The sequence below is a fragment of the Phacochoerus africanus genome, chromosome 3 (assembly GCF_016906955.1).
Source record: "Phacochoerus africanus isolate WHEZ1 chromosome 3, ROS_Pafr_v1, whole genome shotgun sequence".
NCBI lineage: Eukaryota > Metazoa > Chordata > Mammalia > Artiodactyla > Suidae > Phacochoerus > Phacochoerus africanus.
This window is the reverse complement of record NC_062546.1, coordinates 124679533-124706249: the sequence shown is the minus strand read 5'-3', so window position 1 is coordinate 124706249 and position 26717 is coordinate 124679533. Positions and strand designations below refer to the sequence as shown.

At 38.8% G+C, this 26717-nt stretch overlaps 1 protein-coding gene across 2 annotated transcripts in view; it reads left to right on the top strand.

Annotated features, from left to right (window-relative positions):
* The window catches only part of UGGT1 (UDP-glucose glycoprotein glucosyltransferase 1), a 124938-nt gene that overhangs the window by 33841 nt on the left and 64380 nt on the right, over positions 1-26717 (top strand). For both annotated transcript variants that reach the window (XM_047772591.1, XM_047772592.1), the window contains exons 12-18: positions 706-797; positions 2162-2312; positions 5140-5259; positions 7029-7114; positions 10057-10192; positions 13403-13534; positions 25626-25790. In XM_047772591.1, coding sequence (XP_047628547.1) covers positions 706-797; positions 2162-2312; positions 5140-5259; positions 7029-7114; positions 10057-10192; positions 13403-13534; positions 25626-25790 — 882 coding nt within the window. The remainder of the gene's footprint in view (positions 1-705; positions 798-2161; positions 2313-5139; positions 5260-7028; positions 7115-10056; positions 10193-13402; positions 13535-25625; positions 25791-26717) is intronic.

Below are 26717 nucleotides of genomic sequence, written 5' to 3'. Positions count from 1 at the left end.
TCTGTCTGTCTATCTATCTATCTATCTAATTATCTTCTATCTATCTATTTATCTAATTATCTTTTAGGGTTGCACCCATGGTATATGGGAGTGCCCAGTCAGGGGTCACATTGGAGCTGTAGCTGCTGGCCTCCACCACTGCCACAGCAATGCCAGATCCAAGCCATGTCTGCAACCCACACCATAGCTCATGGCAGTGCTGTATCCTTAACCCACTGAGGGAGGCCAGGGATCAAATCTTCTTCCTCATGGATACTAGTTGGGTTCATTACCACTGAGCCATGATGGGAACTCCTGAAACCCTTTTAGATTAGACACCTGGACTTCATGAAGAAGGCCCAGCTCTTAGTAACTGCTGGCACAACCTTGGCTGGCGTCACACACAGGGAAAGATAACAGAAAATTGGCTCTTGGCCCTTGGCTTATTTAACACCCTCCCGCACCCCAACGTTATAGCAGAGTTTTCAGTTATTGTTGGAAGGAGAGAAAGGGAGGGTGCATGCCACATAGACCCATAGTTTCCTTGCAGTGGAGCAAATGATGAGAATGGTCTGTGGAGAGCATGAAAGGAAATCTTAACCCAGCCTAGGGTTTCCTATAGTAAATAAGAGGATGTCAACATCTGTACATATAATAAAGTTAGAAACATAGAAGTTTTTGTTAAACATTCTCTTCCTGTTCCTTAATAAGTTTTTAATGTTTCAGTATTTCAAGGGAGCTTTAGGATTACAGCCTGGAGATTCAGCACTGTTCATCAATGGACTCCATATTGATTTAGAGACGCAGGATATATTCAGGTACGGATAATATTTTCCACTCTCTGAAAAGTATTTAGTGTGTGGCTCCTTGTGACATGTCCAGACGGTTGTTGCTCCTTGATGTGACATGTTGCAAAGCCTGATGATTTATCGGGCCCAGTGAGTGCATTTATGTAGGCTTCTGTTCTGGCTGAGATGGGGAGGATGATAACCTGATCATTTTTTATCATAGTGTACATCTGAGGCCTTGTATGTTTAAGGCTCAAGTGTCTTTTGAGGATGCCCTTTTAGAGTTGCAGTTTTCCTGTTAACCATAGAAATGAGAAAGAGCAGGTTCTGTTGCTTCCAGGAACAGTGTGAAGCAGGTTTATTCACAGTGTTGCCTCTGGTATCTTAGAAGGTGTTCTGTCTTGCACACATTATTTGAATACCCATATTTGTTTTGTTAAAATGTAATTCAGGACTAAACTGCTTTAAATTGTCCTCCTTAATTTTTGGAGGGTGGGTGTAGTAGACATTTAGGTATAATTCAGATCTTATTCTTGAAATTAGAATCGACACAGGTGACATTATGGCTTCATAATAGTAAAAACGAAAGCTATTGTTAATGCTTCAGAAAAAGCAGTTTTCACAGAGATATTTTTCATGTTATTATTTTAATTGAGCTTTTATGTCTGCATATTGCTTTAAAGCTATATGCTTTTAGAGCTAGTAAAGCTTTAAAGCTATGTGCTTTTAGAGCTAGTAAAAAAAAAGTAGTAAAGGACACATTAGAAGATTGCCCATGTTTTTGTTTTTTATTAAAAAGATATCATCTTAATGTTCCATAGTATTAAAACCGTGTATTTGCTTATTTTGAACAGTTTTAAAATAAAACAGAGATAAGGGAATGAAAAGTATTTCCTTTTCTTATTTTTCTTCCTCACCCAGCCAACCTCTCAGATGGGTGTGGATTCCTGGAGACCTTTTTCTGTGATCACATGTGTGTGTGTCTGTGTAAATTAATACTGATATTGAAACATATTAAACCTATATCATTTAGTATATATATATAAAATTATTTTCAGTTAATTATAGGTTCATGTGTTGTAAGAAATAGCTCAGGGAGATTACTTCAATGTTTTTAAAAACTTACAATATAAAATCCAGATTTAGGATGATTTCACCCTCAAATTGTGTTGTTTATATTTAGAGATACTGTCTATAATTAAACACGAACCAAGAAGCAAGTCCTACCTACTTTGTTCTACATATTTTGACAAAATGAAGCAAGGGAATAGTTGCCTTTTTGAGTTCTCAATTAGTTTCATAGGGTGTTGAGTTTGAACTGATATTTTTTCATGGTGAGAATTGCTTTTTTTTTAAAAAAAGCCTTTCTACTAAATACCTATTTTTTTTTTCAGTTTGTTTGATATATTGAGGAATGAAGCTCGGGTGATGGAGGGCCTGCACAGATTGGGAATAGAGGGCCTTTCTCTGCATAATATTTTGAAACTGAACATCCAGCCCTCTGAGGCTGACTATGCTGTAGACATCAGGAGCCCGGCCATTTCGGTAGGTATTCCGTGAGCATGTCCAAGGGGCACTCTGGCCAAGTATTTTATTATGATTTTTGCATTTGTGTCTTATGAGAGGGAAGTTATTCCTAGTATCTCTTTTGTTGGCATCAAAGATTAACAACTGTTCATATGGGGCTATGTGTGCATAATAAACTAGCCTCTTAAATGTTCCAAAAAGTTGAGTTGTTATATTTAATGTGGTTAGAATAGTGATTTCCCCACTTTCGTATCCCTTTAGGGTTCAGCTGAGCATTCTTAGGAAAATGTTTAGCTTGTATTTTCCCAGCTGCATGCAAGACTTGTGTGATCCTCACGGACTCTAGTTGGGTTCATTAACCACTGAGCCATGACAGGAACTCCACTTTTAGATCTTGAAAGATGCCATATCAATATCCTTCATCGATTTCTTAATAATTACTCAACAGTTTTTTAAGACAATGTAGGTTGAAATATATAGATCTTGTGTCTCATATTTTGTATTTTACTTATTTTTAAAAGATGGGGGCTGGTAGATGCAAACTGTTACATTTAGAATGGATGAGTAATGGGGTCCTACTGTACAGCGCAGGGAACTGTGCCCAGTCTCTTGGGTTAGAACATTATGAAAGATAGTATGAAAAAAGGAAAAAAAAAAAAGAATGTGTGTGTATGGGTGGCTAGATCGCTTTGCTGTATAGCAGAAATTGAAGAAACATTGTAAATAAACTAAAATTGAAAAAAAATGCTTTTGCTGTGTGCCATAGGGAAAAAAAAAAGGCTATATTTAAATATCTTTTATAAATTCACAGTTTAGGAGTTCCCATTCTGAAGCAGTGGAAACGAATCCGACTGATATCTATGAGGATGTGGGTTCAATCCCTGGCCTCACCCAGTGGGTTAAGGACCCGGCATTGCCGTGATCTGTGGTGTAGGTCACAGAAGTGGCTCGGATCTGGCGTTGCCGTGACTGTGGTGTAGGCTGGCAGCTGTAGCTCTGATTTGACCCCTAGGCTGGGAACTTCTATATGCTGTGGGTGTGCCCCCGCCAAATAAAAATCAATAAATAAATTCACAGCTTAAAATTTAAGACATGCTAAAGAGTATTTATTGAAAACCTCTTCACCCAGATGTTCAGTTTTTCTCCTCTGAAGCAGCAGGCAGTATCGATTTCTTGTATATCCTTCCAAAAATAATCTATTTACCAGATTAAGGTGGCAGACATATACTTCCCACCTTGCTCTTTTTGTACAAATGTACTATTTATGTACTATTTATTTATTTATATTTAGGTTCGCACTCTAAGTGGAAGTTCCTGGGCTAGGGATCAAATCACAGCTGCAGCTACCAGCCTGTGCCACAGCCACAGCAATATCGGATCCAAGCCACATCTGCCATCTATACCACAGTTTACAGCAATGCTGGATCCTTAACCCACTAAGTGAGGCCAGGAATCAAACTCATGAATACTAGTTAGGTTCTTAACCCACTGAGCCACATTGGGAACTCCACATACTATTTATCTATTCCTTTCTTTTTTTTTTTTTTTGCTATTTCTTTGGGCCGCTTTACTGTTCACAGGATATTTATTTATTTTGTCTTTTTGCTATTTCTTTGGGCCGCTTCCGCGGCATATGGAGATTCCCAGGCTAGGGGTCTAATCGGAGCTGTAGCCACCGGCCTACGCCAGAGCCACAGCAACGCAGGTTCCGAGCCGCATCTGCAACCTACACCACAGCTCACGGCAACGCCGGATCGTTAACCCACTGAGCAAGGGCAGGGACCGAACCCGCAACCTCATGGTTCCTAGTCGGATTCGTTAACCACTGCGCCACGACGGAAACTCCTATCTATTCCTTTCTTTATGGATGTTAAGCTGTTTCTGATTTTCTACTGTTATAAGCAGTACTATTATGGCCCTTTTTGTACCTTTGTCTTCATGCATAAGTGTGAGAATTTATTTGGGGTAGATTCCTAGAGCTGGAGTACTTAGGAGTAGGATGGAATGAAAGGCTTCGACTTTACTAGGTCATCTCAGAAGTGACTATTCCAGGCACCAGAACTGGATGAGAGCTCCCATTATTCTGCAGTTTTACCTATTCTTGGATTTTGACAAACTTAATTTTTTTTTCAATGTAATTAGGTGAAATTTCACTGTGCTTTTTCAGTTTATATTTCCTGGATTACTAGTGAAAGAGTACATCTTTCCTTGTACTAATTGCCCATTTGAATTTCCTCTGTAAGTTTCTTACTCATATTCTTATTCCATTATTCATATTCCATTTCTCATATGTTGCTTGCCCTTTGTAATTGATATTTTAGATTTCTATAGATATTCTTGACATCAAACCTTTATCGATTTTGTAGGTTGTGAATACCTTATCCTGTTCTGTGGCTTGTGTTTTAGTCACACACTTTTCTACTTTATCTTTGTATTTTTGAAAATACTCTTTTCCTGTGTGATTCTTTTTATTTATTTATTTTTTTTGTCTTTTTTGCTATTTCTTGGGCCGCTCCCGCGGCATATGGAGGTTCCCAGGCTAGGGGTCGAATCGGAGCTGGAGCCACCGGCCTACGCCACAGCCACAGCAACTCGGGATCCGAGCCGCATCTGCAACCTACACCACAGCTCACGGCAACGCCGGATCGTTAACCCATTGAGCAAGGGCAGGGACCGAACCCGAAACCTCATGGTTCCTAGTTGGATTCGTTAACCAATGCGCCATGACGGGAACTCCCTGTGTGATTCTTTTTGAAGTAATTTGAGGTCTTACTGTTATTTCTGCAAATTTCACTATTGGTGACATAAGTGTATGCACTGTGTTGTGCTTTTTTTTTTTTTGTAGTGGATCAACAACCTAGAGCTTGATAGCAGATATAGTTCATGGCCTTCTAATCTGCAGGAGTTGCTCCGCCCCACCTTTCCTGGTGTCATACGACAGATCAGGAAGAACCTGCACAACATGGTAAGTAAAACTCCTTATTGCTTGGCTGTGATCTCTGTTTCTCCCTCGCCTTCTCCCCTCCTTTTCTGTCATACCTAGAATGTTCACTCCTATCCATTACCAGCTGCTTCTCCTCATCACTACCATCACTAAATATGCTCTTTTTTAGCTCCATATTCAAATGGAAAGGGTTTGGAAATACACTGATCATTTGTAGGGCTGAGACTCAGTGTACAGGGAAATGCTCCTCATCCTCAACCTGAAGGTTTAGATTGTGTTGATTTAGTTTGTTTTTTTGTTTTTTTTTAGCTACACCAGCGGCATAAGTAAGTTCCCCAGCCAGGGACTGAACCCCTGCAGTAGCAGCGACCCGAACCACTGTGGTGACAACACCAGATACTTAATATGCTGAGCCACACAGGAACTCTGGTATTGTTTGGGTTTTAAAATTGTTCTCCTTTTTCACTCAGATGACTATGTCCCTGCCATTTTTCTTGAATATCATAATCCCTAAAATCTAATAGTTTTGATTATTCCCTTAAATAAATCTGTCAGCTCCTCCTTTTTTATCCTCATTTCACTACTTGAGAAAGATGGAGGAGGAGGAGGGCTCTTAGTTGGTCCTCTTTGCCCTCTCCTGTCTTTCTCTGTCCTCAGGTGGCTCCCAGAGAGATCGGGGGCAAGTTAGTGCCAAAATTCGCTTCCTCAGAGCTTTCAAGGGAAATGATCTTCTGTACTTTCCTCACTCTTGAAACTGCTTTTTTCCTTCCCAATCAAAATTTTAATCTCTTAACTATATGAGATAATTTATTCAACACTGTTAGATGTGTATTTCATTTGATTAATGAGATTAAATGAGATGATTATTATTTCTTTAAAGTGCATCACGAGAGCTTAATACGGGATAGCTATTATTATGATTTTAAAATTGGGTTTTAGGGAGTTCCCTTATGGCACAGAGGGTTAAGGATCTGGTGATGTCACATTAGTGGCTTGGGTCACTGCTGTGGCATGGGTTTGATCCCTGGGCACGGTTACAAAAAAAAAAAAAAAACTGGGTTCTAAAATTTTTTCTTTCTTTTTTTTGGCTCTTTAGGACTGCAGTAGGGGCATGTGGAGGTTCCCAGGCTAGGGGTTGAATCAGAGCTGTAGCCACTGGCATACGCCACAGCAGTGTGGGATCCAGTCGTTTCTGCGACCTACAGCACAGCTCACGGCAACGCTAGATCCTTAGCCCACTGAGCGAGGCCAGGGATCGAACCTGCAGCCTCATGGTTCCTAGTCATATTCGTTTCCACTACGCCACAATGGGAACTCCCCTAAATGAATTTTTAATTGAGAAATCCTTTGAATGAGTATACAAGAAGCTAATCTCCATTTTCTAGGCTGGGAGAGTTAATAAAACTGGTTTTGTTAGATGTAGTAAAGAATAGGTATTAAGTTCCCTGGTGGTCCAGTGATTAGAACGCAGTGCTTTACCACTGTGGCCTGGGTTCAATCCCTGGTTTGGGAATTGAGATTCCACATTAAACCACATGCTGTGCCCCACCCCCCAAAAAAGAGTAGATTTAGCCATCTGGATACAATTCCCATGTTATTAGTGTAAGACCATGAAAAAATCGTTTAGCCTTTTAGTGCCACATTCTTTACAAGGGAGGGTAACTGCTATTGTATAACTTCTTTTTTATGGGTTCAAAAGTGGCTGGAAAAAGGTGGCCTTCTGGTGTAAAGACTAGGGCGTTTTTAATGGCCCCATGTCATTTCATGTTTTCTTTCCCCTTCCTTTCCAGGTTTTCATAGTTGATCCTGCTCATGAGAGCACCGCAGAGTTGATTAACACAGCTGAGATGTTCCTCAGTAATCATATACCACTAAGGTAACACTGTATTGATTCAGCAATAGATCTAATTTAGCTGAGATTATCTTTGCCATTTTTAAATGCAAGTCTGGTTCTACTGAATTGTAGGTTAATTAATCGTGGGGATTGTTAATGGCAATTTTATCTTTTGTTCAGTATGAAGCCAGTATCTTTTGTGGTAGAGAATTTGATTCTCAATGAATAAAATTTTACCATCATTGCGTTATTAATAAATAACCCGTGTAAGAATAGCATCTGGTTTCAGCTTGCTTCCAATGAAAGAGAATTTTCCTAAGTATGTGTCCACATCACATAGTTTATCTGTACCACTTTCAGCAGAGATAAGGATCTTTGCCAAGAACTTTTTTTGGACTATCAAGTAAATGTATGTTCAGCTTTTTGTCAATGCAAATAGGCACGTTTGTTCACTTGCGTTACCAGATCTACCAGCAGGGTTTCCATTGCCTTTTAAGAACCATGTTTTAAGGTTTTACATATAAGGATTAAGATCATCTCACATTCTGAATAATATCTGGTAATTTTACATATTGATACAATTTTAATTCTTTGAAAACATGAAAATGAAGAAAAGAGCTCAGCTAACCAATGCTACTGTGTATTCTGTACTTAGCACTGAGCTACATGCTGTGAGTGCTATATAAGCCACCTTTCTACCTTCTTAGAAAAATTACCGTGCCTACTTTCAGTAAGATATTTGACCAAGTGCTGAGTCTTGTCCGTGTATTAGTTATAAGTGCTTTAGAGTTTTAGGTAAACAAAAGATTATAGACAGATATTTGGGAAGGACAAAGATTCATGGAAAAATTGGATTCAAGATAGGCTTTGAAGAAAATAGTGGGTTTTCATTGTTGGAAAAGCAGAGATTTTGAGTTTAATGAAATTTTTAATGTAAACATGAATACCACCTGGTTTGGTGGAGGATTACAGCCAGAGCTATGTTTTGGTTAAAAGGGAAATATAAGAACAGAAAAGAAGTTGGCTCATGATACAGAGTGGGCCATGATTAAATAGCTAGTGAATTGCATTGAGGGATAAGAAGAGGGTATGTGGTTTTCACATTGCAAAGGCGGTAAGATGAAGGCATTTAATGCATAGGCAACAGAGAGGCAAGTTGTGAGCACCTGGTAGAAAGACCCAGGGCGTAAAGATGCTTGTGTGTTGTTAGTACACAATTAGGGAATATGGTTTCTAATGGTTGGACTTTGAGGGACCCTCCCTAAAGAACGAGTTTTGTATCTCCAGTGAGTCCTTTTGAATTAATGTTCTTACGTTTTTTTCTAAGTCTGTGTAAGTGCTTATGTATAAGTATATAATTGTATAAATATTTATAAATATATTTATATAATTACAATTTCAAAAAAAAAAAAAAGGAAGATCCCGGGCAGACGAGCTATTGTTTGGTTTGAGTTGATGTGTTAGACCAAGGAGAGGAAGGGATGATTGTGCTTGATGATGGGCCTGGGAGAAACAGGAGTCTGAATTTTGGAACTTAGCTAACAGAAAAACCCTGATGCCCTTTTTAAAAACTAGATACTTGGGAAAGGAAATTACTCTGTGAAGAGATAACTAGGTTCTAGCCCTTATCTTTATTTTCATAAGAATAATACTTAGGTCATTTCTACCTGGAGCTCTATTACGTCAGAAGAGAGATTTTTTAAAAACAAGACAATTTTCATCTAAAAACAAACATTCTCAACTACCTCATCCATATATGTACAAATTCTACACATACCTGCTGAGAACATAATGTTTGTTATAATGTTTATATTTTTATTTTTTTAGGCTGTACTATTTATTTACTTATTTATTTTCTTTTTAGGGCTGCACTTGCAGTATATGTAAGTTCCCTGGCTAGGGGTTGAACTGAAGCTGCAGCTGCAAGCCTACACCACAGCCACAGCAAAGCCAGATCTGAGCCTTGTCTGTGACCTGCACCACAGCTCATGGCAATGCCAGATCCTTAACCTGCTGAGCTAGGCCAGGAATTGAACCTTCATCCTCCTGGTTACTAGTTGGTTTTTTTGTTTTTGTTTTTTGTCTTTTTGCCTTTTCCAGGGCCACTCCTGCGGCATATGGAGGTTCCCAGGCTAGGGGTTGAGTCTGAGCTGTAGCCACCAGCCTACACCACAGCCACAGCAATGTGGGATCTGAGCCGTGTCTGCAACCTGCATCTCAGCTCACAGCAACACTGGATCCTTAACCCACTGAGCAAGGCCGGGGATCGAACCCACAACCTCATGGTTCCTAGTCAGATTTGTTAACTACTGAGCCACGATGGGAACTCCTAATTTAGTGTGAAACTTTCGATTTTTTTTTTTTGACCTGAAATAACAGAAGAAAGAATGCTAATATCAGTGGCTTTTGTGATTTGCTATAGAGGTAGGATTTTTTTTTTAATTTTTAAAATTTTATTTAAAAACTTTTATTTAATAAATTTATTAAATAAAAATTTTTATTTTATTTTTAAATTTAATGCAGTTTTGTATTAGCTTCAGCTTTATAGCAGAGTGAATCAGCTATACATATACATATATCCATTCTTTCATAGATTATTATAGAACACTGAGTACACCTCACTGTGCTATGTATAGTAGGTCCTTGTTAGTTCCCTAATCTTTATTTAAAAACAAAATCTCCATGTAAAACTATAGCAATACCTTTCATTTCAGTAATGACCTCCTTTCATTGACGTGGAAACAGCTTGCTTTCATACTTAAAAAGTCTAAGCCACCTTTAGGAACCTGCTTTTCCAATCTGTAAGTGATGGATGCCTTTGCCAGCCGTGTTAGAGTAGGATACAAACTGTGGTTTGCAAGAGAAGACTGTTTTCCTCTTAGCCAGAGAATTTGTGGTGGTACAAGGATGCCTTTCTTTTTTAAGTGGTTGCATTCTTTGAAATGTTTCTTTTTCTTCTCCTTGCCCTTCCCCTTCTCCCCTAGACTTGGTTTAATCTTTGTGGTTAACGACTCTGAAGATGTGGATGGGATGCAGGATGCTGGAGTGGCTCTTCTGAGAGCATATAACTACGTTGCCCAAGAAGTGGATGATTACCATGCCTTCCAAACTCTGACACATGTATGTTTTCATTCAAAGTGGCAAATAATATTTTAAAATCCAACTTACTCTGAGAAATAATATGTGGTAAGGGGATTAAAGAGGAAAAGGGAAATTATTCACCCAAACTTTATGCATTTGACATTTCAGGAGTTGCTTTTACTTTATTGATATACCAGGGTTAATAATAGATTGCTGTGATTTCAGCTAAGATATGATTCCTTAGATACTAATTCTGTAGATACTAATACACTAATGTATCTTAGGCTTCTGCCTTTTGGTGATTTGAAATCACTAATTAATGCCTTTGGTAAATGTGATATTCTCTACTTCTTCAAAAAAAGTTTGTTTTTTTTCCTTTTAAGACCATCATGATAATTTTTGTAAAGAATCAATTTAAGGAAGTTCCCGTTGTGGCACAGCAGAAATGAATCTGACTAGGAACCATGAGGCTGTGGGTTTGATTCCTGGCCTTGCTCAGTGGGTTAAGGATCTGGTGTTGCCATGAGCTGTGGCGTAGGCCTGCGGCTACAGCTCCGATTCGACCCCTAGCCTAGGAACCTCCATATGCCTCGGTGTGGTCCGAAAAAAAGAATCAATTTAATGTTCAAGTCATGAAATTCTTTTTTTTTTTTTTTTTTGGTCTTTTTGCCATGTCTTGGGCCGTTCCCAAGGCATATGGAGGTTCCCAGGCTAGGGGTCTAATCGGAGCTGTAGCCTCCAGCCTACGCCAGAGCCACAGCAACATGGGATCCGAGCCCCGCCTGCAACCTACATCACAGCTCACGGCAACGCCGGATCCTTAACCCACTGAGCAAGGCCAGGGATTGAACCCACAACCTCATGGTTCCTAGTCGGATTTGTTAACCACTGAGCCACGACGGGAACTCCCAGGGACATTTTTTATTAATTGAAATGTTCATTTATTTATTTGGCCAACTTTTCTTAAAGACACACCACTTGCCAGGTTGCTAGGGTTACAAAGAAGAGTCGGATTTCCCCCTGTCCTCAAGGACTCTTGGGGGATACCTCCCCACATATGATTTAATACAGTGTGGGAAGCACAGCTGGTTACAGCAGCACTAGGACCTCGCTCCGCTAGGGATGGCCATGGGCATTTTTGTGGAGTTGGAAGTTGTCCCAGCTTAGTATAGGAGGAAAACAGGAGTCAGTTGAACAGTGGCTGCAAATCAGAAGTAGTGATTCCAAGTTGTTAACATGACTTGAGTGGAATATTTTGAAAGCAGAGTGGAGAGGAGAACCTGGTCATTGAGGCCATTAGGATGGGTAACAGGTGTCCAGATTGCAGAGTTAAACTCCAATTAAAACCTTATGATAAGCCATAAAAAAGAACAAAATAATGCCATTTGTAGCAACATGGATGGAACTAGAGACTTTCATACTAAGTAAAGTATGTCAAAAAGAGAAGGACAGATACCGTATGATATCACTTATATCTGGAATCTAATATATGGTACCAGTGAACCTATATCTACAGAAAAGAAACTCATGGACTTGGAGAACAGACTCGTGGTTGCCAAGGGGGAGGGGGAGGGAGTGGGATGTACTGGGAATCTGGGGTTAATAGATGCAAACTATTGCCTTCGGAATGGAAAAGCAGTAAGATCCTGCTGTATAGCACGGGGAATTATATCTAGTCAATTGTGATGGAACACGATGGAGGATAATGTGAGAAAAGAATGTGTGTATATATATATATAAAATATATGACTGGGTCACTTTGCTGTATAGCAGAAATTAACAACATTCTAAATCAATTATAGTAGAAAAAATGAATATCTTAAAAAAAAACCTCATGAAAACCTTATTCTGATGGAGCTCCCTGATAGCTGAACAGTTAGGACCCAGCATTGTCACCTCCTTGACAGGCCCAGGATCTTATGCATGCCACAGGCGCAGCTCCCCATTCCAACTCCCCCAAAAAACCCACCTCAATCTGATACACATAGGGAGATGGATCTGATGAAGGGTAAAGAAGGGTAAAGAAAGTGGCCAAGTAGGAGGAGAGATAGGGGAGCGATGGATTGGGAGTTTGGGGTTAGTAGATGCAAACTATTGCATTTAGAATGGATAAACAACAAGGTCTTACTGTGTAGCACAGGGGAATTCAGTATCTTGGGATAAACCATGATGGAAATGAATATAAAAGAGAATCTATAGGTGTATAATTGAGTCACTTTGCTGTATAGCAGAAATTAATACAACATTGTAAATCAACTATACTTCAATAAAAATAAATTAAAAATAATAAAGTGGCAGAGATACTAGTTTGTGAGCTGTTGCTATGATCTCTGAGAAATGATTGTGGACTATAGTTAACAGTAGGGCTATGAGAATGAAATAAATTCAAAAGAAGTTGCTGAGGGTAAGAAGGTTTTAAAGTCTGCCTTTTGGGTTTTTCCCTTCATAGCTATGTGTAGGAATGAGAGGATATTGGTTTCTTATTTTTTGTCTTTTTAGAGCTGCACCTGCGACACATGGAAGTTCCCAGGCTAGAGGTCGAACTGGAGCTGCAGCTGCCGGCCTTCATCACAGCTGCAGCAACACTGGATCCTTAACCTGCTGAGCAAGGCCAGGCATTGAACCTGTGTCCTCATGGATATGTTGGGTTTGTTACTGCTGAGCCACAACAGGAATTCCAAGAGGATATTGCATTTTCTTTTTTTGTTTATTTTTAGTTGCAACAGGAAAGAAATATGTATGTTCATTATAAAAATTTTTTTTAAAAAATTAAAGTGTATTGATTTAAAATCTTTCTCCTGTTTAATCCTGCTCCTTAAAGGCAGCTGCTGTTAAAAGCTTGCCTTGCATCCTTCTAGATGCTTCACTGTATATGTGCAGACATAGTTTTGTTGTTGCTTTATGTTTACCTTTATAAAACACAGATTATGCCATATATATTTTGAATGTTTTTCCCTTTAAACATCGTGGACATGAGTTTTTATTTCAATATTTATAAATATTCAGGTTTTAAAAAATTAACACAATTTAGCATTTGGGACTTAACATATGAACCAATTGAGTCATTTTAAGAATGTGTAGTTTCTAAAGAAAGCATAAGGAAATACATGGAAGAGTTGTTAATATGTCCCATTTGCTCTTTTGAGAGAAATAGCTCTGTTTTCCTCTACATTCTGAAATCTTTTGTAATAAATATTCCAAAATTTGGATTTAAAAGTGTAGTTGGTTACCTGGTTTTTCTTTCTTCAGATATATAACAAAGTAAGGACTGGAGAAAAAGTGAAAGTTGAACATGTGGTCAGCGTCCTGGAAAAGAAGTATCCATATGTGGAAGTGAATAGCATTTTGGGGATTGACTCTGCTTATGATCAGAATCGCAAGGTAAACATTCTTTGGCTATTGTCATGTGATGGCAATACTGTATTTTCTTTCCCTCCCCTCAGTGGGGGTTGCTCTTAATAAAAGCGGCAGCGGTGAAGTATTTAGTTACTTAGCATTTAAAAATTTAGAAACGAGATCACTTTTCTGTCTTTGCAAATATAGTTTATGTTTCAATTTTGTGACAATATTGTTTTTTAGCTGACTTACTGACTGTTAAATTGAAAAACAATTTCTCTTTACAATTCAGTGATGGTACTTGAGTGAAGCATATTCTGGATAAATCTGTTGGGAGTATATGATACATGCTGTCAGGATATGACGTATAGCTTAATGTGTGTCATGTATTTAGTTGTTTAGGCTAAAGATGGAAATGCAGTAAGAAATATAATAAACCAAATGGCAAAATGTGATAATAAGGGTATAGGGAAATATTAAAAAAATTAAATACAGTAAAAGACCTTTATAGTAAGCAGAAACAACGTGGTCAGTTTATTGAAAATAAATGTTAAGGCAAGGAATCAAAATATAGTGCTGAAACATTGTAAACAGTAAAAATGTATTTTTTTTTTTTAAATGAAGGTCTTTGGTTCTGTGTTTGGAGATCAGAGCTATTATTCCATTAGAAACCATACTGATAATGCATTGTTTATAATTTCTCTTATATCTGAGTATACAATCCTCGATTTTTTATAATCTTCTCGTCAAGTCTTACCCACACCTAATTCAGCACCTGTCGTTTTAGCCTTTTTGTTTTTCTAGTCATTCAGTTTGTTTTCATTTTCTTTCTTCCTTCCTCCTCTTCTTCCTTCCTTTCGTTTAATTAAACCTAATGTAATTTTATTAAGATAACATTGATTTATAACAATATATGTTTCATTGTATATTATATTTCTACTTCTTTATTCCCTAAAATTTGCTCAAAATTTAGTTTCCGCGCTCCTCATTCAGGAGGATGCTCGTACCCATGCTTCTCTTTTGTATTACTGCTTTGCTTCTGACTTAAATAGATAAACTATTTTTCTGCATGCTTACCCAAATGTTGCACTGTGTCTCTAACCATAAACTCTATACTTGTGGAAAAAAAATTTAGTTTCCATCCATCACTGTACAGTTGATCCCCTTTACCTGTTTACCTGCCTCCACATCCACTACTTTGTTCTCTTCAGCACCATGTTTGTTTTTGTTTCTTCATTTGTTTTGTTTTTGTTTATTAGTTTTTTTATAAGTGAAATCTTATGGCATTTGTCTTTTCCTGTCTGACTTATTTCACTTAGCATTTCAACCTAAAGTTCTATCCATGTTGTCACAAATGGCAAAATTTCATCTTTTTTCAATGGCTGAGTAGTACTCTGTTTTTTGCGTGTGTGTGTGTGTGTGTGTGTGTGTGTGTGTGTGTGTATTTGTATCCCACATATTTATCCATTCACCTGTTGATGGACACTTAGGTTGTTTCTGTTTCTTGGCTATTGTAAATAATGCTGCGATGAACTTAGTGCATATATTTTTCCAGATTAGAGTTTTCATTTTCTTTGGGTAAGTAACCAGAAGTGGAATTTCTGGATCATATGATAATTCTGGTCTTAATTTTTTGAGGAATCTCCATACTGTTTTCCGCAGTGGCTGCATCAGTTTACAGTGCAAAAGTGTTCCCTTTTCTCCATATATTCACCAACTTTTGTTATTATCTGTTTTTTTGATAGCAGTAACTTTGGCAAGTGTGAGGTAAAATCTCATTGTGGTATTGATCTGCATTTCCTGTGTTTATTAGTGATGTTGTGCGTCTTTTCATGTGCATGCTGGCTGGCTGTATATCTTCTTTGGGAAAATATTTAGGTCCTTTGCCTATTTTTAAAATCAGGTTGGTTTTTTTTATCATTGAGTCATATGAGTTCTTTATATATCTTGCATATTAACCCCTTATTGGGTGTATCATTTGCAAATATCTTCATTTGGTGGGTTGTATTTGTTTTATTAATGATTTTCTTGGCTGTGCAGAAGCTTTTTGGTTTGATATAATTCCATTTGTTTATTTTTGCTTTTGTTTTCCTTGCTTAAGGAGACATATCGCAAAGATGTTACTAAGACTGATGTCGAGCGTACTGGCTATTTTTCTTTCTAGGATTTTTTTTTTGTCTTTTGTCTTTTGTCTTTTTGCTATTTCTTGGGCCGCTCCCGCGGCATATGGAGGTTCCCAGGCTAGGGGTCGAATCGGAGCTGTAGCCACCGGCCTACACCACAGCCACAGCTACTTGGGATCCGAGCCACCACAGCTCACGGCAACGCTGGATCCGCAACCCGCTGAGCAAGGGCAGGGATTGAACCCGAAACCTCATGGCTCCTAGTTGGATTCGTTAACCACTGCGCCACGACAGGAACTCCCTTTTCTAGGATTTTTATGGTTCAAGTCGTATGTTAAAGTCTTTGATTCATTTTGAGTTAATTTTTGTTTGTGAAATGAACTAGTGGGCTAGTTTCTTTTTCCTTTTCTTTTTGCATGTGGCTGTCCAATTTTCCCAGCACCGTTTATTGGAAAGACTTATCATTTCTCCAATGTCTGTTCTTTGCTCCTTTTTCATAAATTGTACATATATATTTGTTTTATTTCTGAGTTCTCAATTCTATTCCATTGATCTATGTATCTGTTTTTCTGCCAGTCCCAGGCTCTTCGGATTCCTTTGGCTTTGTAATGTAGTTTGAGGTCAGGAAGTGTGTTACCTCAGGTGGACTGACCCCATCATTATTTTTAATGACCTTATTTCTCTTGTTATGGTTTTTGGTTTAAACTCTGTTTTGTCTCATATAAATAGTGTGCTACTCTGTTCTCTTTTGGTTTCCACTTGCATATTATATCTTCTATTCCTTCACAGTGAGTCTGTGTCTTTGAAGCTGTAGTCTCCTATAGTTGGGTCTTATTCTTTAATCCATACATCCATTCAATGCCTTTTGATTGGAGAATTCAATACAGTTACAGTTAGAGTAATTATTGATAGGTAAGGGACATACTAATTCCATTTTATAAGTTATTTAAGGCTGATTTATGTATTATTTTTTAAGGACCGTAGCTGCAGCATATGGACGTTCCCGGGCTAGGGGACTAATTGGAGCTATAGCTGCCGACCTACACCATGGCTACAGTAAGGCCAGATGTGAGCCTGCACCACAACTCACGGCAACACCTGATCCTTAACCTACTGAGTGAGGCCAGGGATTGAACCTGTATCCTCATGGATACAGGATTGTTACTGCTGAGCCATGGGGGGTACTCCCTTAAGGATTTTTATTTCCCTTGTTCTTTTCTTCTGCTCTTGCTCCTTCCCCTTGTGAACCGATTATAATGGTATGCTTTGGTTCCTTTCTCTTTATCTTTTGTGAATCTACTATAGATTTTTTTTTTTTTGTCTTTTTGCTATTTCTTTGGGCCGCTCCCGAGGCATATGGAGGTTCCCAGGCTAGGGGTCGAATTGGAGCTGTAGCCACCGGCCTACGCCAGAGCCACAGCAACGCAGGTTCCGAGCCGCATCTGCAACCTACACCACAGCTCACGGCAACGCCAGATCGTTAACCCACTGAGCAGGGGCAGGGACCGAACCCGCAACCTCATGGTTCCTAGTCAGATTCGTTAACCACTGCGCCATGACGGGAACTCCCGCTACTATAGATTTTTGTTTTGTGGTTGCCACAAGTCTTACTTAAAACATTTCATAGATGTAAGTCTCTTTTATGCTGATAAATTAACTTTGATCACATACAAAAACTACTCTTTTATTCCCTTCCCCTTTCTATTTTGGACACCGCAATTTAACTCTTTATACTGTGTATTCAATAATAATATGCAAATTATTATAGTGTTTTTTGTTTGTTTGTTTGTTTTTGGTCTTTTAGGGCCTCACACTGCAGTATATGGATGTTCCCAGGCTCGGGGTCAAATCGGAGCTATAGCTGCCAGCTGACACCACAGTCAAAGCAATGCCAGATCCAAGCTGCATCTGTGACCTACACCACAGCTCACTGGCAATGCTGGATGCTTAACCCACTGAGTAAGGCCAGGGATTGAACCCGCATCCTTAAGGGTACTGGTTGAGTTCGTTACCATTGAGCCACAACAGGAACTACCTAGCCATAGCTGTTTTTAATACTCTTTGTTTTTTTTCTTTTTTCTTTTATGTTTTTTTTTTTTTGCTTTTCATAAGCATATTCTTTATATTGAAAAACGGCAAGGTGGAGTTTTACAGCATGAACAGCATCATCATTAGAGGGGAGTTGATGCAGCTGTCACCAACCCTACATGCTCTTTCAGTATGGAGGGCATTGATATAAGGTTCATGGTTGAGGGTCCTCTTTGCTTCATCCGAATCCTCTTGTCCTTTAACCTATTTTATGGAGTTAAGTGGTTAGCACACTGTCATAATACAGTATTAAAATATTCTGTGGGGTTCCCATTGTGGCTCAGTGGTAACAAACCGGCTGGCATCCATGAGGACATGGGTTTGATCCCTGGCCTTGTTCAGTGGTTAAAGGATCTGATGTTGCTGTTGAGCCATGGTGTAGGTTGAAGACATGACTTGGATCCCACCTTGCTGTGGCCCTAGCTGTGGCTGGCAGCTGCACCTCTGATTTGACCCCTAGCTTGGGAACTTCCATATGCCTTGGGTGCAGTCCTAAAAAGACAAAAAAAAAAAAATCTGAATTTGACTATATACTTAGCTTTACCAGTGTGTGGTATGTTTTCATGCATTTTCATGTTACTAATTAACATCCCTTCGTTTCAGCTTGTAGGGCTCCTTTCAGCATTCCTTGTAAGGATAGACTCTCTTAGCTTTTGTTTGTCTGAGAATGTCTTTATCTCTCCTCCACTTCTAAAGGATAACTTTGCTAGGTATTGTTTTCTTGGATGGCAGTTTTTTTTCCTTTTTCTTTTTTTTTCTCTTTTCTTTCTTTCTTTTTTTTTTGCTTTTTAGGAAGTTCCCAGGCTAGGGGTCAAATTGGAGCTGCAGCTGCTGGCCACAGCCACAGCCACAGCAATGTGGGATCCAAGCCACATCCTCAACCTACACCACAGCTCACAACAACATTGGATCCTTAACCCACTGAGGGAAGCCAGGGGTCAAACCTGCAACCTCATGGTTCCCAGTCAGATTGTTTCTGCCACGCCACGATGGGAACTCTGGCAGTTTTTTTTCTTTTAGAGTTTTTTTTCTCTCTGGGCCTACAGAATCTTTGATGATAAGTCCACTGTTACCTACCCTCGTAGTTACAAGCTTCCATTTTACTACTGCTTAAGAGTCTATAAGTTTAGATTTTCGATAGTTTTATTATAATGTGTCTTGGAGAAGTTCTCTTTAAGTGATCTTATTTGGTGATCTATGATCTTCAGGAACTTGGATATCCAAATCTCTCTGTAGATTTGGGAAGTTCTTAGCTATTTTTTCTTCCTTCCTTCCTTCCTTCCTTCCTTCCTTCCTTCCTTCCTTCCTTCCTTCCTTCCTTCCTTCTTCCTTCCCTTCCTCCCTCCCTCCCTCCCTCCTTCCTTACTTTCTTTCTTGGTTTTAACCAGGCTGCAACAGTGAAAGCACTGAATCCTAACCACTAGACCACCCAAGAACTCCTCATTATTTCTTTTTATAAGATCTCTGCTCCCTTCTCTATCTCATCTCTTTCTGGAACTCCAATAATTTGAAAATATCATTTCTTTAATTCTTTTTATCCTTGTTGTCGTCTGACTGGATAATTGCACGGCTTATAGAGTTTTTTCTTTTGTTTGATTTTATTCTAATGTTAGTGCTGTATCATTTTTTTTATTCTTTATATTCTTCAGCTCCAGAATTTCTGTTTGGTTCTTTTTTATGTTCTCCTCTCTCTCTCTCTCTGTAAACTTCTAAACTTGTTTGGAATTGTTTTCCTGATTTTTTTTTTTAATGGCCACACCTGTAGCATGTGGAATTTCCTGGGCCAGGGATCAAATCTGAGCTGCAACTATGGCAATGCTGGATCCTTAATGTGGCTCCACAGTGGGAACTCCTTGTTTTCCTGATTTTGTTGAGTTGTCTTTCTGTGTTTTCTTGTAACTCACTGATTTTCCCTAAAACAGCTATTTGAAGCCTTTACTGGGTAAACTGTAGACCTTCCAGGTCTTTGGAATTTATTTATTTATTTATTTATTTATTTAATTAATTACTCAAATGAATTTATCACATCTGTAGTTGTATAATGATCATAACAATCCAGTTTCACAGGATTTCCATCCCACAGCCCAAGCACATCCCCCCATCCTCCAAACTGTCTCCTCTGGAGACCGTAAGTTTTTCAGTGTCTGTAAGTCATCATCTGTTCTGCAAAGAAATTCAGTCTGTCCTTTTTTCAGATTCCACATGTCAGTGAAAGCATTTGATGTTGGTGTCTCATTGTATGGCTGACTTCACTTAGCATGATAGTTTCTAGGTCCATCCACGTTGCTAAAAATGCCGGTATTTCGTTCTTTTTAATGGCTGAGTAATATTCCATTGTGTACTACATCTTCTTGATCCACTCCTCTGTCGAGGGACATTTAGGTTGTTTCCATGTTTTGGCTATAGTAAATAGTGCTACAGTGAACATCAGAGTACATGTGTCTTTGTGAGTCATGGTTTTCTCTAGATAGATGCCCAGGAGTGGGATTGCTAGAGCAAATGGTAGTTCTATGTTTAGTTTTCTAAGGAATCTCCATACTGCTTTCCACAGTGGTTGCACCAATTTATAATCCCACCAACAGTGTACTAGTGTTCCTTTTTCTCCACACCCTCTCCAGCACTTATTGTTTGTAAACTTTTGGATGATGGCCATTCTGGCTGGTGTAAGGCGGTACCTCATGGTTGTTTTGATTTGCATTTCTCTAATAATGAGTGATGTTGAACATCTTTTCATGTGTTTTTTGGCCATCTGCATGTCTTCTTTGAAGAACTGTCTGTTTAGATCTTCTGCCCATTTTTTGATGGGGTTGTTGTTTTTTTGGTATTGAGTGGTAAGAGGTGTTTATAAATTTTGGAGATTAATCCCTTGTTAGTTGATTCATTTGCAAAGATTTTCTCCCATTCTGTGGGTTGTCTTTTTTGTTTTGTTTAGGGTTTCCTTTGCTGTGCAGAAACTTTTCAGTTTAATTAGGTCCTATTTGTTTATTTTTGTTTTTATTGTCAATACTCCAAGAGGTGGATCTGAGAAGATGTTGCTGTCGTTTATGTCAGAGAGTGTTTGGCCTATGTTTTCCTCTAAGAGTTTTATAGTGACTGGTCTTATATCTAGGTCTTTAATCTATTTGGAGTGTATTTTTGTGTATGGTGTTAGGGAGTGTTCTAATTTCATTCTTTTCCATGTGGCTGTCCATTTTTCCCAGCACCACTTATTGAACAAGCTGTCCTTTCTCCATTGTATATCCTTGCCTCCTTTGTCATAGATTAATTGGCTGTAGGTGTGTGGATTTAATTCTGGGCCTTCTATCCTGTTCCACTGATCTATATTTCTGTCTTTGTGCCAGTACCATATGGTTTTGATAATTGTTGCTTTGAAGTATAGTCTGAAGTCCAGGAGCCTGATTCCTCCAGCTCCATTTTTCTTTTTCAGGATGTCTTTAGCTATTCTGGGTCTGTTGTTCTTCCAAACAAACTTCTATTCTGCCATCTTCAGGATTTTCAAAGATTATGGTAGAACCGCTAACCACTTTCCTCACTTTGGGACCATTTCTCTGTTGATGCTATATCTTCATGCATCTACTCCTCTGCTTCTTTCTCCACTTCATTCTGTTCTGTAAGAGTAAGCACATATGTCATCTTCATTTTTTCCACACCATATACTGGTAAAACTGGTTTTTAAAAAGGCTGGGTCTCTTTGAAATCAGAAGGCGGGGGTGACTGCTGCAGCGGAGGAGGTGACAACCTCTTTGGTCTGGCTGGGGACTGGAAAAGAGATCTGCTGGCCTCAGCCCTGACTCAGCCAAAGGAAACAGCACCTGGAATTTATTAATGGAAGATTATTGTGATCCTTTGGTGATATTATACTCTCTTAATTTTTCATGTTCCTGTACTTTCGCATTGCTTTCTTTGCATTTAAAGTCTCAGTCAGTTCCACCAGTCTTTACTCACTACTTTGGGAGAGAAATATCTTCCAAAAGCCCTGCTAGGAATTCTGAGCCTTTCTCAGAATGCCACCAGTCTTTACTCACTACTTTGGGAGAGAAATATCTTCCAAAAGCCCTGCTAGGAATTCTGAGCCTTTCTCAGAATGTCTGTGAGTACCCCCGCTCCATGTTGCTTTTCTCTTCTTGTGTAGAATTCTGAAGCTTGTTTATTAACTCCTCTTTATTCTGTAGTGCTCCAGGCTGGGTACTGACAGCACCCCCCCCCTCTTTGTTTTCTCCAAAGTGGCACTAAAGATCAAGTTTTTTGTCTCTTTCTGGCCCGTAGATGTGGGCTGGCCTTCTGTATGTGCTCACTAGCTAGCTGACAAAGCTCACTCTTGCTGTTGTTGCCAGGATTGTGCTCTCAGAGCCAGCCATAGGGTGTGGGTGTATGTGGGTGAGGCGTATAGAGCACTTCAGGGTGTCGTTGAGCCATCTGGGGGGATCTGTGAATGAGATGTCCTGGGTGGCTCATAGGAGGTGGGCTTCTTGATGCTGGAAGAAAGATTTGTCTTCCTTAAATGCCTTTGAGAGCATTATCTGCTGCCTTCCGAGCCTCTTCCCACCTGGTGATGCTGGTCACAATTCAGTATTGTGCATGGGGTGGGAGAGAAGCCTTTTTGGTAGCATCCCACATAGGTGGGCAAGTTGAGTGCTTAGTCTCTTGCTCTCACTTCCCTCGTAGGAGAAATCATAGGCTCAGAAGATCTCTTGTGGCCCTCAGGTATGCTGACTTGGGAGAGGGGTGATGTGGGTAAAGTCAGACTTTCTCCTACCCTTTCCAGTGTGTCCAGACTCATATTATTTTGCTCCACTTGTGTACTGGAACTTCTCTGCTGGGCACCTGGACTTCCACAGAGGCCCTTTTGTGTGTGGGTGATTGCTTAAGACAGTCTTTTTCTGGGGTTCCTAGGCTCTGGCCAAGGGGCCTGGAGCCAGCTCAGAGTCCACGGCCAGGGTCAAAAGGGTCAGATCTGTCTGCCTGTTACCTGCTGCATGGGCTGGCCACTTGGCATATGGTGCTGGATTCCAAAGCTCCCACAAAAGATGCTTTTGTCTGTGGATCAATGCCAGATCATTGTTGTTCTGTGGGGGGGGGGACATTATGAGGGACATCTCACTCAGCCATGACGCTGACATCACTCCTGCTTCAGTGTTAAGTCTCCTTGGTTTAAAGTATATCGCATCGGGTTTGGAGTTGAAGCTAATCATAAGATCTACCCAGTTTAAACTGAACATGTTTCCTTTATTGCGTTGTAACCTTCTGTACAGTCACTTACCTTTTATGGTTTTTAAAAATAAAATTATATTGATATGGACACCTAGTGATTTTTCACATTTTCACAAACAGCATAAGCAGTACTCTATAGAAAAAGAAAAGGTGACGTGAAAGAAGGGCCACTTTGGGGATATTTGAGAAAATGATTGGAATTTTCTCATGTTTCACATTTGGAAAATGTTTAACTCTAGTTTTCTGTCATCCTGTTGAAGAAAAAAAATGCCTTTTTATTGTGGATGATTGCTATATCAAAAGGATTTGCTTAAAAATATTGAATACAGTGGACAAATTGGGAAAAAGGGCATTTTTACATTTTGTCTTTTATGCATTGAAATTGTGATTTTGCTGAAGAGTCAAGTGGGGTATCACAGACCTATCTCCTCAGAAGTTCCTCATATTTGGTGTTGTCCTCATCTGTGCTGGTTAGAGGCTCTTCCCATATACATTCAGATTAAAATTTAGTAGGTGTTTAAGTAGACGTGTACTCTCAAGAGAAGGATGTATTGAGGTTCTCAGATGTCCTATGAATCTAATGATCAATGAGAAATTAGTTGCAGGAGCTGTACCCCTCATATGAAAAAGCCCAAGAAAATAGATTTTGTTTTTTTGAAAAGGAGGAGTTTGTGCATTTTTTAAAAGGAGAAATGATACGGTTAGCAAATGTTACTACACACATTGCTTTTTTTTGTAAATCTGAAGCTATGTTATCTTTTATTTTGGGTATTTCAAAGAAGTAATTATTTCTAAAGCTAGGTAGTACAATTAAAGTAGATATTTTAAACTGAAGAGAATATAGTCTGAGAGGTGCATATTTATATCTTTCAAAGTCAAGGTAAAAAAGAATTGTAACTTATTCATGCGAACATTTTATAGTTGGCGTATTAACTCTGAGTCTTTATTAATCTGTTATTATTTGTGAATGGCTCATTCATGATTTTGCCTGTAGTTTATGTTGTAAAATTATTTATAGGAAACATTTTTAATGATCATTTGATAGAAATTCTCACATGTAATTTTTAATAAATATAAATTTGATAATTAGCCTTCATTTTGTTATTTGGTCTGATAACCATTTGCAGGTTGTAAAAATGGAAAGTGTGTAGTCAAACCCGCCCCCTCCCATTCTTGAGTTTTACTCAGTTACCACTTTAGAGAAAACTACTGTTACTTATTATTACTTAGAGTTATAATTTGGGTTTTGTTTTGTTTGAGTGATTATTTTTCAAAGCTCAAAGTATATTAAAATTGAGTTTTTGTGAACTTCTTTGAAATAGTTGAGATATCAAAGAACAGAATTTATGTAACCATTTGGGGAATGTACCTTAGAGAAACGGCAGAAGTCAACCTAGAAAGCCTTTCTGGCTGTGCCATTAGTTAAGTCTGCTCTATTAGTTATCACTGTGGCTAAATCTGATTAGAAACTAGGCAGTCTATTGCTGGTGACTGGTTTTACTTACTGAATTGAAATACTTTTCTATTTGTGCTATCTAAAAAATTATATACTCAAAAATTTTGCTGTTTATCAGTTACAAGATATTTAACAAGAATGCTTTAAGGAACTCTTTATATCTTGAGTAGCAATGTAGTTTTTACTCTGAAAACTTACTCTTGGGTCTGGTTGATATTTGGGGGAATGTACCTATGCTGATAGTTGGAAAAGTCTCAGGTATATTGGTTCACCTGGTGTTTCCCTGTCAAGGGACCTCTTTTGTCCTGGATAAGGAAAAAGATTGAGCTTAGTATATTATAGAACAATTTTTGACACTGTTTTCCCACCAACCTTGTTTTGTTTTCTATAGATATAATTTCTTTTTTAGTGATATGGACCCTTTTAGATTTAAAATTGGATATAAACATTTCATCTCAGGCTATCTGCCCAGGGACATTAATAATTTATGACAGTCTGTAGTTGCGCTGCCCATTATGGCAGCCTCTGGCCACATGAGCTTTTAAAATGGAAATTAATTAATTTCATGTGCTCATTAGTTGCATGTGGTTAGTGGCTGGCTATTGCTTTGGACAGTGAAGATGGAATATTTCCATCACTGCAATAAGGTCTGTTATATAGTTTTGGCTCTAGTATGTATAATTCAGGTCTGTTAGCCTGGGCTGCTTAAAATTACCCTCATCCCCACCTTCAGTCACTGCCTAATTTGCAAAGTGTTTTGGTTTTATTAAAACTCAGTAATTTAAACCCAAATTTACCTAGTAGGATATTAACTATGATATTGTTTTTAAACATGTTTTTATTTATTTTGTCGTTTTAGGGCCGCACCCACGGCACATGGAGGTTCCCAGGCTAGGGGCCTAATCGGAGTTGTAGCTGCCGGCCTATGCCACAGACACAGCAAAAAAAGATCCGAGCCTTGTCTGTGACCTACACCACAGCTCATGGCAATGCCAGATGCTTAACCTATTGAGCAAGGCCAGGGAACGAACCTGCAACCTCATTGTTCCTAGTCAGATTCGTTTCCACTGCGCCACGACGGGAACTCCTAACTATATTTTTAAAAAGAAATTTCTCTGGCTATTTCTTGATTTCCGTATTTCTGTTGATTTTGTTTGTTTGTTTGTTTCTTGCTAGAACATGTATATGTGAAAAAATGCTTTGTTCCATTTGTCTCATGAATGACAAAATGTGCTGTTTGTGGTCCCATGTGTTTTAGGAAGCAAGAGGCTATTATGAACAGACTGGGGTTGGTCCACTGCCTGTTGTTCTGTTCAATGGAATGCCCCTTGAAAAGGAACAGCTGGACCCTGATGAGTTGGAAACCATTACAATGCACAAAATCCTGGAGACCACAACCTTCTTCCAAAGAGCAGTGTACTTGGTAAGTAGTGTTTCAAGGCTGATTTTGAAAGAGAATGTTTTGAAGAATTTAACATATGGCATGGTGACCAGAGTACAAAATATTGAATTATATATTCGAAAGTTGCTAAGAAAAAAGATTTTAGAAGTTCTTGTAATAAGAAAAATATTGTAACTATGTGAAGTGAATTGACTAAACTTATAGTGGTAATCATTCTGGAATGTATATACATATCAAATCAGTTTCCTATACACCTGGAGCAATACAACGTAATGTGTCATTTGTATCTTGTTAAAACAAGAAAACTAAAAAAAAAAAAGAAAGAAAGAATGTTTTAAGTGCTCCAGTGGCACAAGCGGTTAGCACTCTACTTATATGAAAGAGAATGTTTTTCTTACATTTTTGTAGTCTCTGCAGTAGGCAATAAAATGCTTTAAGTATCGCTGTTTTCTCTACATAATTGATTTGTAGACTCTCAAGTTCTGCTATAATGAAACTATCCATGAGATTTTCTATGCATTGTTTTTGAAATAGCTTATTTTATTAGCTTCAAGTATCCACAGCAATGCAGGATCTGAGCTATGTCTGAGACCTACACCATAGCTCATAACACTGCCGGATCCTTAACCCACTGAGCAAGGCCAGGGGTCAAACCTGCATCCTCATGGATACTAGATGGGTTGTTACCACTGAGTCACAATGGGAACACCGAGATTAAATTTTATTTTAAAATCTTTTCTTCTTTTGCTTTTTAGGGCTGCACCTGCAGCATATGGAATTTCCCAGGCTAGGGGTTGAATCAGAGCTACAGCTGCCAGACTATACCACAGCCACAGCAACGCCAGATCTAAGCCGCATCTAGGCCTACACCATAGCTTAACACTGGATCCTTAACCCACTGAGTGAGGCAAGGGATCGAAGGATCAAACCTGCATTCTCATGGATACT